We start from the raw sequence: 15,398 nt of genomic DNA on the forward strand, positions 1-15,398 counted from the left end.
TAGCCACCCTTTGCTTTTTTATTAATAAGGGAAAACATTCCACTAATTAACCGTGACAAAGCACACCTGTGAAGTGAAAACCATTTCAGGTGACTACCTCATGAAGCTCATTGAGAGAACACCAAGGGTTTGCAGAGTTATCAAAAAAAGCAAAGGGTGGCTACTTTGAAGAATCTAAAATATAAGACATGTTTTCAGTTATTCCACACTTTTTTGTTAAGTACATAATTCCGTATGTGTTCATTCATAGTTTTAATACCTTCAGTGAGAATCCACAATGTAAACAGTCATGAAAATAAAGAAACACATTGAATGAGAAGGTGTGTCCAAACTTTTGGCCTGTACTGTATACATTACGTTTCTCTATATGTGTTAAAGTATGGGGGGTAGGCGAAGGATGAGGGTGCTGGGATGACGAGGGGTGTGAGCTGAGCATTGGAAGGAGGGTTCGGATGGAGAAGTAAAAGCGGACTGTATGTTTTGATCAGAAACCTTCAGTAGTTTTTGAGGGGTGCTCCAGTCTGTGGTATTTATTGCAGTCCAAGGTCTTGATCACGGAAAAGTCCACACCCACGCTGTTTCCGACTATAGCTGACGGCCACAGGTTATTCATCTGTGACACACACTTCTTGTTTTTGTTGCCTCTCGAATATTCTGTCAGTCCCCCTCATCTCTCCTTTTAGCAGAATGCACATGGATGTAAAGCTCCAAACTGAAATTCTGTAGTGTTTACAAAATAACTGCTGAGTGGTGTTTGAGAACGCCCCAGTCAAACGGAGGAGGATTTGGATGATGAGATTCCCGTTACCTTCCAGACGTTGCTCGCAGTGATGCGTTTAGTGAGTCCCTTCCCCTCTCTCTCTCGTCTTCCTTCTTTTCCTCCCTTTCTCCTTATTTCTCCCTCCCCCCCTCTCTCAACCTCCACTCTCCTCCTCACCTGGAGTTACATGACGCTGCATTTGCCCTTCAGTCTCTCGGCGCGGGACTGCTTCCCTGAGCGCTTGCCGTCGATGTTGAGGCTCATGTTCCTCTTCTTGTCCAGGTTGAGGAGCTCCTGAAAAAGCTCGGTTACGTTGTGGTTGGTCTTGGCCGACGTCTCCATGAAGGCGCACTTCCACTGGTTGGCCTGGGCTTCCCCGTCCTTGGTGTCCACCTCTCGCTGGGTCTCGTCGCTCTTGTTGCCCACAAGCATGATGGGGATGGCCTCAACGTTGCCCTTGATGGCCAAGACCTGCAAAGGAGGAGGGAAATAAGAGTAGTGTGTGTTATGTTCTGGCTGGTCAGTGCACAATATACTGTAAATACAAAATTGTTTTGATTTGGTGGTAATCGTTACCCCCAATAATTGCATCCAAAGAGTCTATATGCCTAAACAATCAAATACAGGACTCAACAAACAATATTGTATCTTTTACATTATTATTATAATTGTATGTGTTTATCCTTGTTTTATTATAAATTTCATGATTATTTGATTTTTTTTTTGTAAAGCACTTTGTGTTGCATGAATTGTGCAACAAAAATAAAGTGTATTATTATTCTTTATCAAATGAAACAAACAGCTGTGATAATAGATTGATCCTGAAATTCCATCCTGTATATAAGGTTTACAGTGCACACACACACACACACACACACACACACACACACACACACACACACACACACACACACACACACACACACACACACACACACACACACACACACACACACACACACACCTGTTGGTAAATGGGTTTGAGCTCCTCCAGGGACTGTTTGCTTGTGATGGAGTAGACCAGGATGAAGGCATGGCCTTTAGAGATGGACAGGCGCTGCATGGCCGGGAACTGGTGGCTCCCTGTGGTGTCGGTGATCTGGAGGGTGCACACACTCTTATCGCAGCTGATCACCTGGCGGTAGGTGTCCTCCACTGTGGGGATGTAGGTGTCCCTAAAGGTGCCCTTCACGAAGCGCAGGACCAGGGAGCTCTTCCCCACTCCCCCTGCCCCGAACACCACCACACGATAGTCGTTGCTCTGCTCCGGCATTCTGCCCCCCTCAGGCTTAAGACAGTGTTACACCTATGATGTTTAGGGTGGAAGCATGGGGAGGGAGCAGGTGGAGGAGTGGGGAGAAGAGGATTATTTTAGCAAAGAGGAATTTTAGCAGAGGAGCTGTCAGCAGATCACAAAGCAGATGGAGGAACAGGAAGGGAAGCGCTGGCGGGACTCAAACTCAGGCCAGCGGGTGTGAAAGCACTCTAACTGTCCTCGTGGTCTGACTATGAGCCAGAGTACAAATTAGAGAGGATGAGGTTGGTGAGGTTCCAAGTGTTTCACCTGACGCAGACATTTCCCTGATCAATACTGTTCGCAGAGTCACAGTTTCTCAGTTTCATCCCCAAAAACATTCCAGCGTTTCCTCATTCATCAACTTTAGCAACTGCAGCAAACCCTGGAAGAGACAGAGAGCCCTTGCAGCATAGGAGAAATACAATAACAATAACATGAACTCATGTATAATACAAGCAGTCCCATCCAATTCATCAAAAACCCAAACAACAGCTTTAAAAACAAGTTGACTCACCTCTCTAACACAAAAACAGAACATTGTTAGCATCACAAAAGAAGTAGATACTGCAGTTCTGCTGCACTGGATTTCATTAGGTTGCATGTGTACATGATAATGTGTACATATCTTGAATGTATGTTTGACCAGACTGACTAAACAACTTTTCTCTTCAGTGACTCTCTGTAGTGCTTTAGGCTCTTATTCTAAATGTAAACTAAAATGTATTAAAGCTGGGCGCCCGGATAGCTCAGTTGGTAGAGCAGGCGCCCATATATAGAGGTTTACTTTAAATGTCTTTCAGCTTATTGTTTTGGTGTTACAGCCCGCAACTTCACTGTTTTGGTTGAGTCTCACGGCTCTCATAACCTTGTTTCCTGCAGCAGCAGACGTCTGTTTTCAGGGAAAAAGCTCTGATAAAAACAACTTTATGCTACCTGCCCAACACCAAATGACGATGGTGAACACAATGGAGCATTTAGCTGTTAAAGCTAAGAGTTAATGGAGACCAAAACAGAGCTAAAATGAGGGTGAATGTTGGACTTAGATCCACCTTTTGGCCAAAAACACAACTCCAAACGAATGGCAATGTTCTGCTGGATGTGTAAATAAGCAACTATTCACTTGCTAACAGGTTCGCCATATCAACTTAAAAAGCTTGTGTGTGGTTATGTGTCAGTGTTGTGTTTCCTGCTTGTTGCACTGCCCCCAAGTGGCCAAACAATTTAGTCATACCTTAAACATGCATTCATTCATATTTCTTTTTAATTTTAGTTATGATTTGTTTGTTTTATAAAATACCTGCTGTGCACATCTAGTGTTACACCTGTAAAAAAAAAAAATCACTTCCAGAAATATGGGAATTAAAACAAAGCCAGGATTTAAACATAGTGCACAAAAAACTAAAACCACACATATTTACACTATTTAGTAGAAAAGAAAAGAATATGCAGATAAAAATGAAGAATTCCAAAGCTATAATAAATTGGATTCGCAGTCAGCAGCAACACTGCACTTTGCACTACAAATCTTCACTCTCAATATTACCTGCTGCAACTCATACATATGCATCAGAACAATGTACTCACACCTAATCTATTGCTATCTTTGTAAGTGCTTGTGTGTGCTGAGCGTCTGTGCATGATTAGACATTGTATCTGTTGCATTATTCATCTGCTGTGGTTCTAAACTTGGTTTAAGGTCCCATAATAAGATACTGATTCAGTTGTGATCATGTGCTGCTCTCTAAGCTTCAGCTGTAATGAAACAGTAAATTGAAGTCAATACTAGATGGAATAAGTGGATTTCTGTCATGCTAGTACTGCTGGAATCCACTATTGATGGCAGGGCCTCTGTAATTGCATTGCCAGGTTCTAAATAATATCAGTCAAGGAGTTCAAAATAAATGGGGATTCAGGGAGAGCCTCTTGAGTTTTATAGTCAATCTATAGTTGAAAGGCTGGGTGACATATAAAGAGTGTTTTATGCTGAACACACAACCACAGTTTAATTTGCAGATGAGCCTGTGTCCTCTGCTTTAATGCCTGCAGACTGTTAATGGTTTCATTCTCGTCTGGCAAAGCAGAACATCTTGTTTAATGGCTCTCCGGCACCCAAGGGTGATGATACACTTTTTGAGATGGTGAGGGATACCGTCAGAAATCTGTCTGTTTGTTGCCTGTCAACAGGATTTTCCAGTGTGATTGAAGCTTACATTCTGAGGTGAGTGCTTGAAGCGGCAATAGCTGATTGGATATGGTGAACTTGCTTGACAGTTTCATTTCACTTTTTTTGCTTGTTAAACAGCTATTTTGTATATATTTGTTTCTGTATTTATTGTGTATTTCATATTAATGTTCAATATGTTTATGTATGCACCAACCACCAATGCAAATTCCTTGTAAGTGTTACTTACTTGGCAATAAACCTTTTTCTGATTCTGATAACAATGTATCAAATGACAATGTGAAAACAATGTGACAAGTCAGATGTGTCCTTATGATGTGCAGCTGTCCTTGGCTTTACAGAGCTTTATAGCGAGTTTCATTGTTTTAAATTTCCAGCCCACTAAGCTAGTTAGTTTTGGTTTACTCTCACTGATTTTGGCAGGAGAAGGCAGCTGTTTACAGCACAAAAGCTCTGATAAACACACTGTACACTACCTGCCAGCACCAAACGACAAAAAGACAACCATAGTGACTAGCTGGTGAACACTGTGGAGCATTTAGCAGACAAATATTTCCGTCAGGAGTCAGTGGAGACCAAAAACAGAGCTCAAAGGAGAGTGAATATTGGACATGTCATGTGAACACAAACACAAATCCAAATGAATGCCAATGATACTTAGTAAAGATATCCTGAATTTGTAAGGCTTGAGGTAAAGCTAAATGTGAAACATCCAAAATGTCCATATCAATCCCTCCTTGTACAGTGTTAAACCTTTAGGACAAACTTGAACCAGCAAGTTGATCTGTAAACTGTAATGGTGTATTACACGTTGCCCTTATTTTCTCCTTGAAATACATTTGGCCAAACAAGATTTGTTTAGTCCTGTTTGGGTTATTTTTAGCAGTGTAGCTGTGTTCCCAGATCTCAGCACTGTGAATACAGTGTTTTTATTTAGAAACAGAAATGATGGCCAATAGGACGAAAACAAGACCCAAGTTTTAATGAACCAGAATTGTCCTTTTAACAAAAACTGCAGTGCGTCTATTGCACTGATTGTTTGACAGTTGTGATTAAATACTGCAAAGAAAGTATCGCAAAATACAAATTCCATAACTAGCCAAATATCACAAATAAAATTATATGGATTGGTATGGTTTCTGTGTTTTAAAGCTAATGCGCCGAAGCATCTGTGATGGAGCCACACACTCCTACATGCTCTTAATATTGATATGCTTGCACACATTCCTTTTATTATAATAGTATAATAATATAAAATATTTTCCTTTGACCTGCTCCCTAAGCTTCTTCTTTCTGTCTCTCCTCTGTCTCCTGCTCTCTCACTCCCCGGGCCTCCATGCTGTTTGATCAATAAACTAAGGCCTCTGTGGTTTTTGATCAATGGGGCTCATCTGTCTGGGCCATGTCAGTCTGTCATCCTGCCTAGCTTGGTGCCTGTTGGGTTTTTTGGACGGGGATTTTAGCTCCGCAACAACGATCCTGCTCATCAAAACCTTCCTCCCCTCCCTCGAGCCTTTCACCTGAACTAAAATTAACTGCGTCTCTCCCTCTGTCAGCAGCTATAACTGCACACACAGGTGCAACCTCACAGTGACACGCATACACATGAAAGCATGCACACACACACACACACACACACACACACACACACACACATACACACAGTACTTCCGCTGCTTTAACATTTGTCCTTGACACCAGGCCTCTGAGATTAATGACACTCCGCCCAAACGCAAGCTGTCTCTCTCCCTTTCCCCCTCCTCTTCTCTTGTTTTATTTGAAATGAGAGTACTGCAGTTCCGTAATGAATTAATAGTATACTATAAATGCATCTGTGGCAGTGCAGCCAAGTTCCATTAGCAGATAGCTTTGGCACAGACCAAACATAGGCCTCCTCTCCTCTCAGTCAGAAACGCAGCCTTCTCCACTCGTTTATTTCACAGAGCGAGCAAGGAAATGTCACCTTTAGTGAAAATATGCACATAATTTCCCTCAAGAGAGCCACTTACGCAGCGGCACAAAGGAAGCGCATTAACCAACATCAAACACAATGCCATTCAACAGATCAAGAGCGTGATTAAATAGACACCCACAAAGCGGTCCCATGGTGTCTTATGGAGAAAGGGTTTTAATCAAGCCGCGGATACTGGAATGCTGTGGATACGGGACTATGTGACAATATGTGTTTTTTTACAGGATCAACAGATTTTCGGCTAGGGGTTCTCTGAAATAGTCTGGCCGCAGCTGTACGCACGCACACACATGCAGTATTGTGTGACCCTAATTTATTACATATATATATATATATATATATATATATATATATATATATATATATATATATATATTAGGGCTGTCAATCGATTAAAAAAAATTAACTAATTAATTGCACAATTTGCTGTAAGTGATCGCGATTAATCGCTTTTTTTAAATTGAGACTGAAGCTTATAATAATGGATATTTAAATGCTAAATCATTTAACTTTGCAAATATGAAGAAAAAACCAAACAAGGAAAGGTTCTGCTAAGGTCAGAATGTTTAATATCTTCCAGAACAACAGCAGCAACAATTTGGCTTAGTCCTGCTGAAGGCTGCTGAAACGGCTAGAAACTGTCTGACTTGAGAGCAGATTTTTGTTACCGTCCCCGGCTGCTGTCGCCTGCTCTCGTCTACTTTACAGGCGAGGCGCAGTTCATCTCCAACGAGCCTATGTTCAGTCGGCGGCAGGGCAGTCGGGACTCACCCGGAAATGGCGAGCGGAATGAGGTGACTAGTCTCTCAAAATCTGACGAAAATCTTCTAAACTGACCTTTGTGAAGCTGAAATGAAGACAGATTCAGCAACTGCACGGCCTATTTCTCGCTTAAAATGTTTTCAGAAACATGTTTCAGTGAACTATCTTAGTACAATATGAGATCGTATTCTGAACGCCCGCCATGACAGTCTGGCTCTCAATATCCGGAGAAAACAAATATATATATATATATATATATATATATATATATATATATATATTTATATGGGAATATTCATTATTTTTTCATTTGACTGGCTAAAAAATTGTATCTTTGCAAGTTTTAGATCCCACCAATAAATCTAAACTCTGGTTCTTTTATTGTCCTTAGATGGAAACCAACAATGTGTCTGCTCTTCAGAAACTTATAGAAGCAGCATCATTTTTACTCAGATGTCAGTGCATCTTTGAAGTTGAAGAAATAGTTTAACATTTTGGTAAATACACTATTAGGTACCTTTCTGAGATCCTGCTGGTTAGCTTAGCTTAGCACAAAGACTGCACCTGGCCAAAACAATAGAAATAGTCCTCCCATAACCCCCTTTGAAATCACAAACTTAACATTTAAACGGAATGGAATGTAACGTGGTAATTAGTGAGCTTTAAAGATGTTGGTAGGCGGACTTTTTAGCATTGGCCAGAGCCAGGCTAGCTGTTTCGCCCCGTTTCCAGTCTTTGTGCTAAGTAATAGCGCAAAGCATCAAATTGAACAGTCATACATGACTGTAGTATCAATCTTCTTGTCTAATTCTCATCAAGAAGTCCGATAAGAGTATTTCCCAAGATGTCTAACTATTTGTTTAACAAAACTTGGTTTTAAAGAACAAGAGATTGAAAAATATTCTTGTTCCACAGGGGAGTGTCATCTGTACACCTATATGTACAAGTGGCCAGCTTGTTCAGTTAATCAACCAATGCGAGTATAGAAACAATCATTTCACTACCTCTGAGCGATTCTGACTGATTAAAGAAAATAAGACGATATTTCAAAAATATACAATTGAAACATCTAATCATACTCTTCTCATTTGCATCAAACACCTGTATTACATTATTATTATTATTAAATAGCAAATGATGAAGTTGAAGTGTGATATATGTGTGTATACACATGCAAGGACATACACGTAACAATATGCTTGAGGTGTTCGAAGGCTGTGTGAGACTATTGGCGTGTCTGCTTCTCATCAGTGTCAATCTATACTATGATTCAGCATACAGCACCGTACATGCACGGTGCATGTGCCATAGACTGTGCAAGAGATTGCAGCACTGTGGTCTTGGCTTAGTAGCTAATCATTGAGCTTAACCTCCCCCTGGCCTTCTCTGCATTGACCCAATTCCCAGGACTTAAGATACCAGCGGTCTCCCTATAAGACTACATGCAGCTCCGGATGAAGCCCTCTGATACTCCAATGCACACCCCATTGACTCAGCATGCGCTGACATCAGCAGAGCCAGACACACAAACAATACGGGTGACATTTATTGGTCTATTGATACTCACAACATCATATTTAAGTTGGAGCAGAAGGTTTTGCAGCAGAACATCCATCTATCATCCACAGAATATGCACTAGGAATTTCCCCCTCAGCACTATTTTTCAAGTTTGCCGTTGAGCTGTGAAAAGTTTAGGCTTTCCCTGGATGATTCAGAAATTAAAACAACCCCACATGTTTTATTTTTATTTTTTTACCAGAATGACAGTGGGTTCTGACCAAATGTTCTACTTTCTCCAATCCAAGCCCAGTGGAGATGTTTAGGCCTGCCAATGTAAGACTACAACATCAATAAATCAGTAGGATAAAGAATTGCTACAATGCTAGCTTTATAAAATACTTTTTTTAAATACATCCTTGTTTTTGCCTGGATGATGAGAATTGCTTTGTTCAAGTTTTAATCCTTATCCCTTATTTGGCAACACCAAGTGTGGTTTAATACTACAGCAATCACTCCTTGGGCAGCTTCTTTTTTAAGAAATACAACAGAAGACAAAGTCAAGCTGTCGGTGTGCATAGGAAGGCAATTTGAATCCAGTGAATGGAGGAATCTGACACTAATAAGGCTGTTGCAGAAAAGACATGTATCAAGAATGGGGTTTGATTGTATGAAAATCTTAAGGATTATAAATTGAAATCAATTGTTTTTGACAGTATTAATAAACCCATAGATTGTTGCAATTCCTGATGTTACTGCTGTATAGTCTTACGTTGCCAGATCTACAGTTTAAGGAGAAAGTTTGTCTTAAACCCATTATCATTTCTTTCTACTTGGAATTATCCAGGGCAAGCCACAATGTGTTTGGATCACTGGTGGACTTCCAAAAGGTTCTGGAGTGTAAGGTAACTGTTAAACAAAATAAAAACCTTAACATAAACACTTTGTGCTTGTTGTTGCCCAAAGAGAGGGGCAACAAGGGAAAAGACTGATGCATGTTTTTCACAAGCAAGATGTAGACATCCCTCCGCCTTATTTAAACTCCACAGCCAGCAGTACACAGCAGCAAACACAGCAAACATTTCAATTCCTGAGCTGCAACCAAACCCTGCAACCATAATCACGCTGATTCTATGTCGCAGCTTTAACACAGGACTGGATGCAACATGGCCATGTAATTAGTCTTCAAATGTGTATTAGTACGGAGTATTAGCTTGACCTGTGGAACCCTGGGTTGCTCCGTCTGGCCCCTCCATAAGACTCTGCTAATACCTCAGCCTGGCAATCTGAGCACTTAACACCAGATTTGGGCCAAGAAATAGTAAAGTAAAGTAAAGAAATTTGGTTTCGGGCACTGGTAATAGAGCAATCATGCCTGTATTCAAATCTGCATAATGTATTACTTTTTTTTATAGAAAGCCTATTCTGAGAAGCTGTGAAGGCACCAACCTGACTGAAGCGCTAATTACAGACTGCAGGAGTGTGTTGCAGAAGCCTGCCTGCAGTGACAGATGGTGACAGGGTTGGTCGTTTTGGATAGACTCCACCTGTTTCTACAGGCGAGATCAATCAGGCACAGCTTTTTTATAATACCACTTGATCCACGTCTGACAACAACGCAAATGGAGACAACAAGGGAATCCCGCTCCAGATTGCTTGTGACGTTCCCATGATGCAACTGGGATTATAAGAAACCGACTGTTAACGTTTCTTTATCTCAAATCACAAAATACTTTGGGATTTTTTCCCCCCAGTTCTCATAATTTCTCAAAACAAATTCAAAGATAAATGGTGCTGATAGTGTTTTACATAAAATGAGTGCTGATATTTGAACAAAATGTCAAATAAAACATGTGAACTCAGAGGTCACACTGTGCATAATGGGGCAGAACACCATCCTGGCCTTCTATTAGTTATGCACAAGACCAAGATAATCCTGCCTAATGCCATGTATAATGAAGACTGTATAGACCTTTCACATGAGCTGAGGCCGTCAGAACAACTAAAACACTTTAGCATTGATCTGTTCTAGTATTAAAGCAGACATTATGCAGTATATAATTATATATAGTTCAGGAGTGCTCAACAGAGATGGTGCACTAGACTAGACTTGTGCTGTCAAAGCAACAGACAGACTTAAACATCATGAGACAGCAGTTAACTATAATTTTAAAAAAGCATTATGGAGGCAAGCTCAGTTCGAGAAGATAATCCATTTTTCTTTCATGCTTTTGGGATACTATTATAATAATATATTTTCTACATTTAAAAAGTCACAGAGGGGCTGCTACTCATTAAGATTTAGTTTGGACACATTCTTCGAATGAAATGTTCAGTTTATATATCAACAAGTCAGATTTATTATACATTTCAATATATTTTACCAATTGCCTTCGCAGCATTATCAATCGTTCCCATCTTTAAATAAACTAAAATGTTGCATGTGCAGGAACATAAGCTGGAGCAAAGAACTGTATGCTTCTCTTACACGAAGCAGAAACCTGAACCTGATTAAATGGAATTTCTTAAGAACTTCTCTTTACCAATAACTTCAAAATAAAGATGCATCATATCATGTGCAACAACCCAGGTCAAATCCATACATTTTCCCTCATTGACAAACGGCAGTCATCCAACAAAACAACTACTTTTTTAAGAAAAGGGGAGCTCTTTCAAATGTTATCCCTGCAACATTTTATCAGCCAGAAACCTTCAAGTCATGTTTATTCACCTTCTTGCCTACTAATGCCTCACTGTAAGCCAGTGTATATATTTGTGTATATTCACATGTGTATTTTACTTTCCTTGCTCCTTTTTAATTAATGTGTTTCTCGTTTTCTGAAGCCATAGAAACTTCTCCGAAAGACAAATTTCTACTTGGGGTCCCATCTCTGGATGGACCTGAGCATGATAATTACAGACAATTGGGGGCTACTTGTGTGTGTGGAGCTGCCCAGCCTGTCCCCAGACATGAGGAAACATACGTGACATCCCCAACAGAATTCACAACATCCGGCCATCTGGACCTCGGTTATCTCACACGGCTTTGTGCAGTAATGTTCAATGAGCCTTAGTTTAAAAAAGAAAAAAAGCACTCCAATCATCATCATCATCAATTATCAGCATCCGTACTCATCTCCAACATCATCAGAAACATCAGCATACAAGCAGTATCTCCTCTCTATGTGTTCCTTCTTACCATGTATTGAGTCATTTCTTTGTCCTGCCTGAGCAGATGAAGTGTTCTTATGCAACCGTACGGTGGCCATTCAAGACAGACAAACAAACGGACAGGCACTGACACTCCCCCACACTTCCACTTATCCCCCATCCTTGACAAACACATGCATGCTTTAACACAGTCTGCATCTCTATGCTACTCCTAAAACACTTTAAAGCTTAATCACAGGATTTACTGTCATACTCCTCTCTTTTCTTTCAAACCCTGCAACCCACACACACACACACACACCCATGACTGGCAGTGTTTAATGCATACAGGAAGTTGAGTCACATACATATTCACACACACACACACACACACACACACACACACACACACACACACACACACACACACACACACACACACACACACACACACACACACACACACACACACACACGCTCTCCTCACAACAAACAGCAGATCAGGCATGAGGGAGGAGACATGGAGAAACTCAGATCCAGATGGAGGATTAACCGTGACATTTGCCACAGAAATTGGGCTTTATGCGTCACGCTGGCGTCATTATTAGTAGGCCTATATAGTCTAGGCTGACGTGCATCTCCGTCTCGGCTGTAGTCAGGAAGGGGTGGCAGGAGAGGGCTTGGCGTCGGTCCGCAGATTGGTGCGCAACGCCATTACAGACCACCTTACTCTGCTTGGTTCATTCATAAATACCAGAGGATCGCCATCTCGCAACGGTCCCATCATTTCGCAGTCGCAGCGACTACCCCCCCCCCCCCACCCCCTCTTCCCTCCACCTTCTTTTACTCCTCAAAGCAATATCATAATCCAACACCCTCATATATCCGTCCTCTCTCCCTCTCCTGCTGACTGCCAATATGGCTGTGCGGGCATAGGCTATACATTTCACACGACCGAGGTTATCAAACACAAATGTGAGTCGCATTTAAATCAACAACAACGGGATAAATAAAGATTTTTTCTTTTTCTTTTTTTTATCAGCAAGAATCGTGTGCGCTCAGCAGACAGCCAGGCAGAAGGACCGCGGATACGCCACTGAATACCAACATCTAACCTTATTGTAAAGATGTGGGGATAAGCAGCATCTCCATACCTGCTCGTGAAGTATAGCTCCGCTTCAGGCTCGTCCTTGGTTTAGACAGATGCAAGACAAACGCTGAAAGCGTCTTAAAGCATTTTACACGGTTCATGTAGAGCTCATGTCGTCCGATTTCCAACACCAACACAGCAGACTCTCTCTCTCTCTTCCTCTCTCTTCCTCTCTCTCTCTCTCTCTCTCTCTCTCGCAGTTAGGACGTGGGAGGTGCTATGCCCTCTCCCTTTTCTTTCCCCACTGGATTTTTTTTCAGTTCATACTCTTCCTAGTGGTTGGATGCCAGCAAAATAAGCCATTTCAAATGGATGCAACTGTGGGAATTTGACCACAAGATCATATACCAAAAGTAAGAAAATGAAAAAAAACGACAGATAATGGCAATAATAATTACAACCTGCACATGCTACATTAATCCTGTGTGGAGTCACAATCATATGCTATATTAAATATCAAAGTACATATAATGATGGTCCCAGAGAAACAGATCAAATTAAAGTAGCTCAATGGATGAAATTATATTCACGGTCAAAAATGTAACCTAAGCAGAGCCCCATTTTATTTCCAAATTATGCCCTCGATGTTTCAGCCACAGCCAAGTAGCTACCAGATGTCTCCAGGGCCAATGCAGATTTATGTCAGATTCACTTTGGCCTATAGCTGCAACTGTGAAATATAACGTGAAATCTTGAGTGAAGTTCCGTGAGAGTTAAAGGTCAGAATTGTTGGATTAATTGGATCAGGTTAAATTCATTCGACTATTCGTCTTTTATTTTTGCTAACATGCACCTCAAGTACATTTTTTATTATTTTCAGCATAAATAAAACATGAATCATAAATCAAACCCGGCCTATAACTGTATCGATCGATCAAGGGTATCTAGAGATAGTGGATAGTGATTAAATCATTTGTATTTAGTTATATGAGTAAGTTTATCAGCTTGGAGAGCATTTAAACCAAAAAAAAGAAGAAAGAAATCACATCTCTCAGTCTGATCCTGGATCAGCACCACGGACAACGACCTCATTGTGTTTCAGCACCATGGAGAGAGATAGGTAATACATTAGGGTATACAGTCTTGTATACAGTCGGCTATGCTATATACTATAAATACACACATAACAGAGCAAAACAACATGTAATGGGTGGAAAGAAGGTAAGAGATCACAGAGTCGATAAAGCAGGAAGTATACCAGCCCAGTATAAAGAACGCCCTAATGATATATCAGTCCATGTCGGCAGGAATGAGACCATTTCATACATTTCGTTTAACATCACAAATAAGTGTAATGAGGCCTAGCCCCGGTGTTAATAACGGCCTATGACCGAATCAGACCGGGCCTTGTTTTGAGCGGTTTGTCTGTACGTGACGTTCTCACTGTATGACTCACCAACTCTCCATCCAGACAGCCTTGTGTTTGTCTCCCTCTGTCGGTGAGCCTGGGAACTGCAGAAGACAAGCAGACACGGTGATAAAAAGTAGCACTGATTGTTTCAGTTGGGGGGTAGTGAGCAGAAGATGAAGAGCAGGATAATGCTGGATTAGGCAGTGGAACATATTATGCAAGAATATGTAGATAGAAAGTCAAGAAAGTAAACCAGAGTCTCAAAACAAGACATTACATTATTTTTTTGTATCTGCAGTAGAAGACATTATTAATGTTAGGCCCCATCAAACTGTAGTTTCCTATCATTATTTAGGTATTGAAGGATCTTTACAATCTAAACTTCTAAGCCAACATGTAGAAGTCCTGAAAGTGCCCAGAAAACGTAACTAAGAGTCTACAGTGGTGATTTGACATCAACGTGTTCACAATGACAACCCTAACATGCAGGTATAGTGTTTACCAAAGTCACAATCTTAAATTAGCTTGCTAACATTTGCTAATTAGCACTAAACACAAAGTATGCAGGAATGTCATTAGTTTTGCAGGAGTTTGATGATATGTTGCTGTAGAGTAAAAAGCAGCTTGTAATAAAGAAAAAGTCAGCTGAAAAATGTTTGTGTACGTATAAAACATGCTTTCTTACATTGACTCATTTTCTTCTTTGTCCTCTTCTCTTCAGCTCTTCTTCCACTGTCCTAAGCCATTACAAGGTGTTGGATCAAACCACACAGGAACACAACGCAATAATTGATTTCGGTGTCCAATTTCTGTTTAATCAATAACTTGTCGGCCACCGGTGGCTGAGGGGATCCATAACAAACACCCAGCAGTCGCATCTTCACAGCAGCCATTTCCAGATGGGTGCCTTTCCTCTCCCCATGGCGGTGTGTGGCCAACGCACCGGCTCCATCTACCATTTCCCATGCATTACATCCACTGCACCAACACAAAGGCTGCCCATTCAGAGCCCCTCAAGCGTGAATACAGAGCCAAAGACAAATTAAAGTGTGGGTGGTTAGGCTGTCTGAATGCCGGTAAATGACAGGTCAAAAGATTAAGTGGACACAAAGGATGGGAGAGAAATTGTCCATGGCAATATCTTCCTTGCAAAAAATTCACGACAAAAAAAAACCAAACAAAAAAACATGCCATACCAAATAAATAAAATAATATTGAGTTTAATTTAAAGTGATCTACAGCTACATCTGCAACTTTGATAGCAATAAATGTAATT

General features: G+C 40.9%; 1 protein-coding gene across 2 annotated transcripts; it reads right to left on the bottom strand.

Moving 5' to 3' along the window:
* Nucleotides 1–925: 925 nt before the first annotated feature.
* Nucleotides 926–15,070, bottom strand: diras1b (DIRAS family, GTP-binding RAS-like 1b). 2 transcript variants are annotated; one of them, XM_028566499.1, is made up of 4 exons: nucleotides 14,808–15,070; nucleotides 14,168–14,223; nucleotides 1,725–2,066; nucleotides 926–1,231 (listed from the first exon to the last, which is right to left on the bottom strand). In XM_028566499.1, exons 3-4 carry the CDS (start codon nucleotides 2,031–2,033, stop codon nucleotides 944–946), a joined length of 597 nt encoding a protein of 198 aa, XP_028422300.1. In that variant the 5' UTR covers nucleotides 2,034–2,066; nucleotides 14,168–14,223; nucleotides 14,808–15,070; the 3' UTR covers nucleotides 926–943. The 2 variants fall into 2 exon arrangements, with proteins under 2 accessions (XP_028422300.1, XP_028422299.1); XM_028566498.1 differs by lacking the exons at nucleotides 14,168–14,223; nucleotides 14,808–15,070 and adding an exon at nucleotides 12,776–12,891.
* Between the last annotated feature and the right edge of the window lie 328 nt (nucleotides 15,071–15,398).

The sequence above is a fragment of the Perca flavescens genome, chromosome 20 (genome assembly GCF_004354835.1).
Source record: "Perca flavescens isolate YP-PL-M2 chromosome 20, PFLA_1.0, whole genome shotgun sequence".
In the NCBI taxonomy this organism is placed as follows: Eukaryota; Metazoa; Chordata; class Actinopteri; order Perciformes; family Percidae; genus Perca; species Perca flavescens.

Coding starts and splice junctions, on each gene's coding strand:
- diras1b (XM_028566499.1), bottom strand. CDS start 2,033: ATGCCGGAGCAGAGCAACGACTATCGTGTGGTGGTGTTCGGGGCAGGG. Junction 1,232..1,724: donor TCAAACCCATTTACCAACAG/GTGTGTGTGTGT, acceptor CCTCCTTTGCAG/GTCTTGGCCATCAAGGGCAA.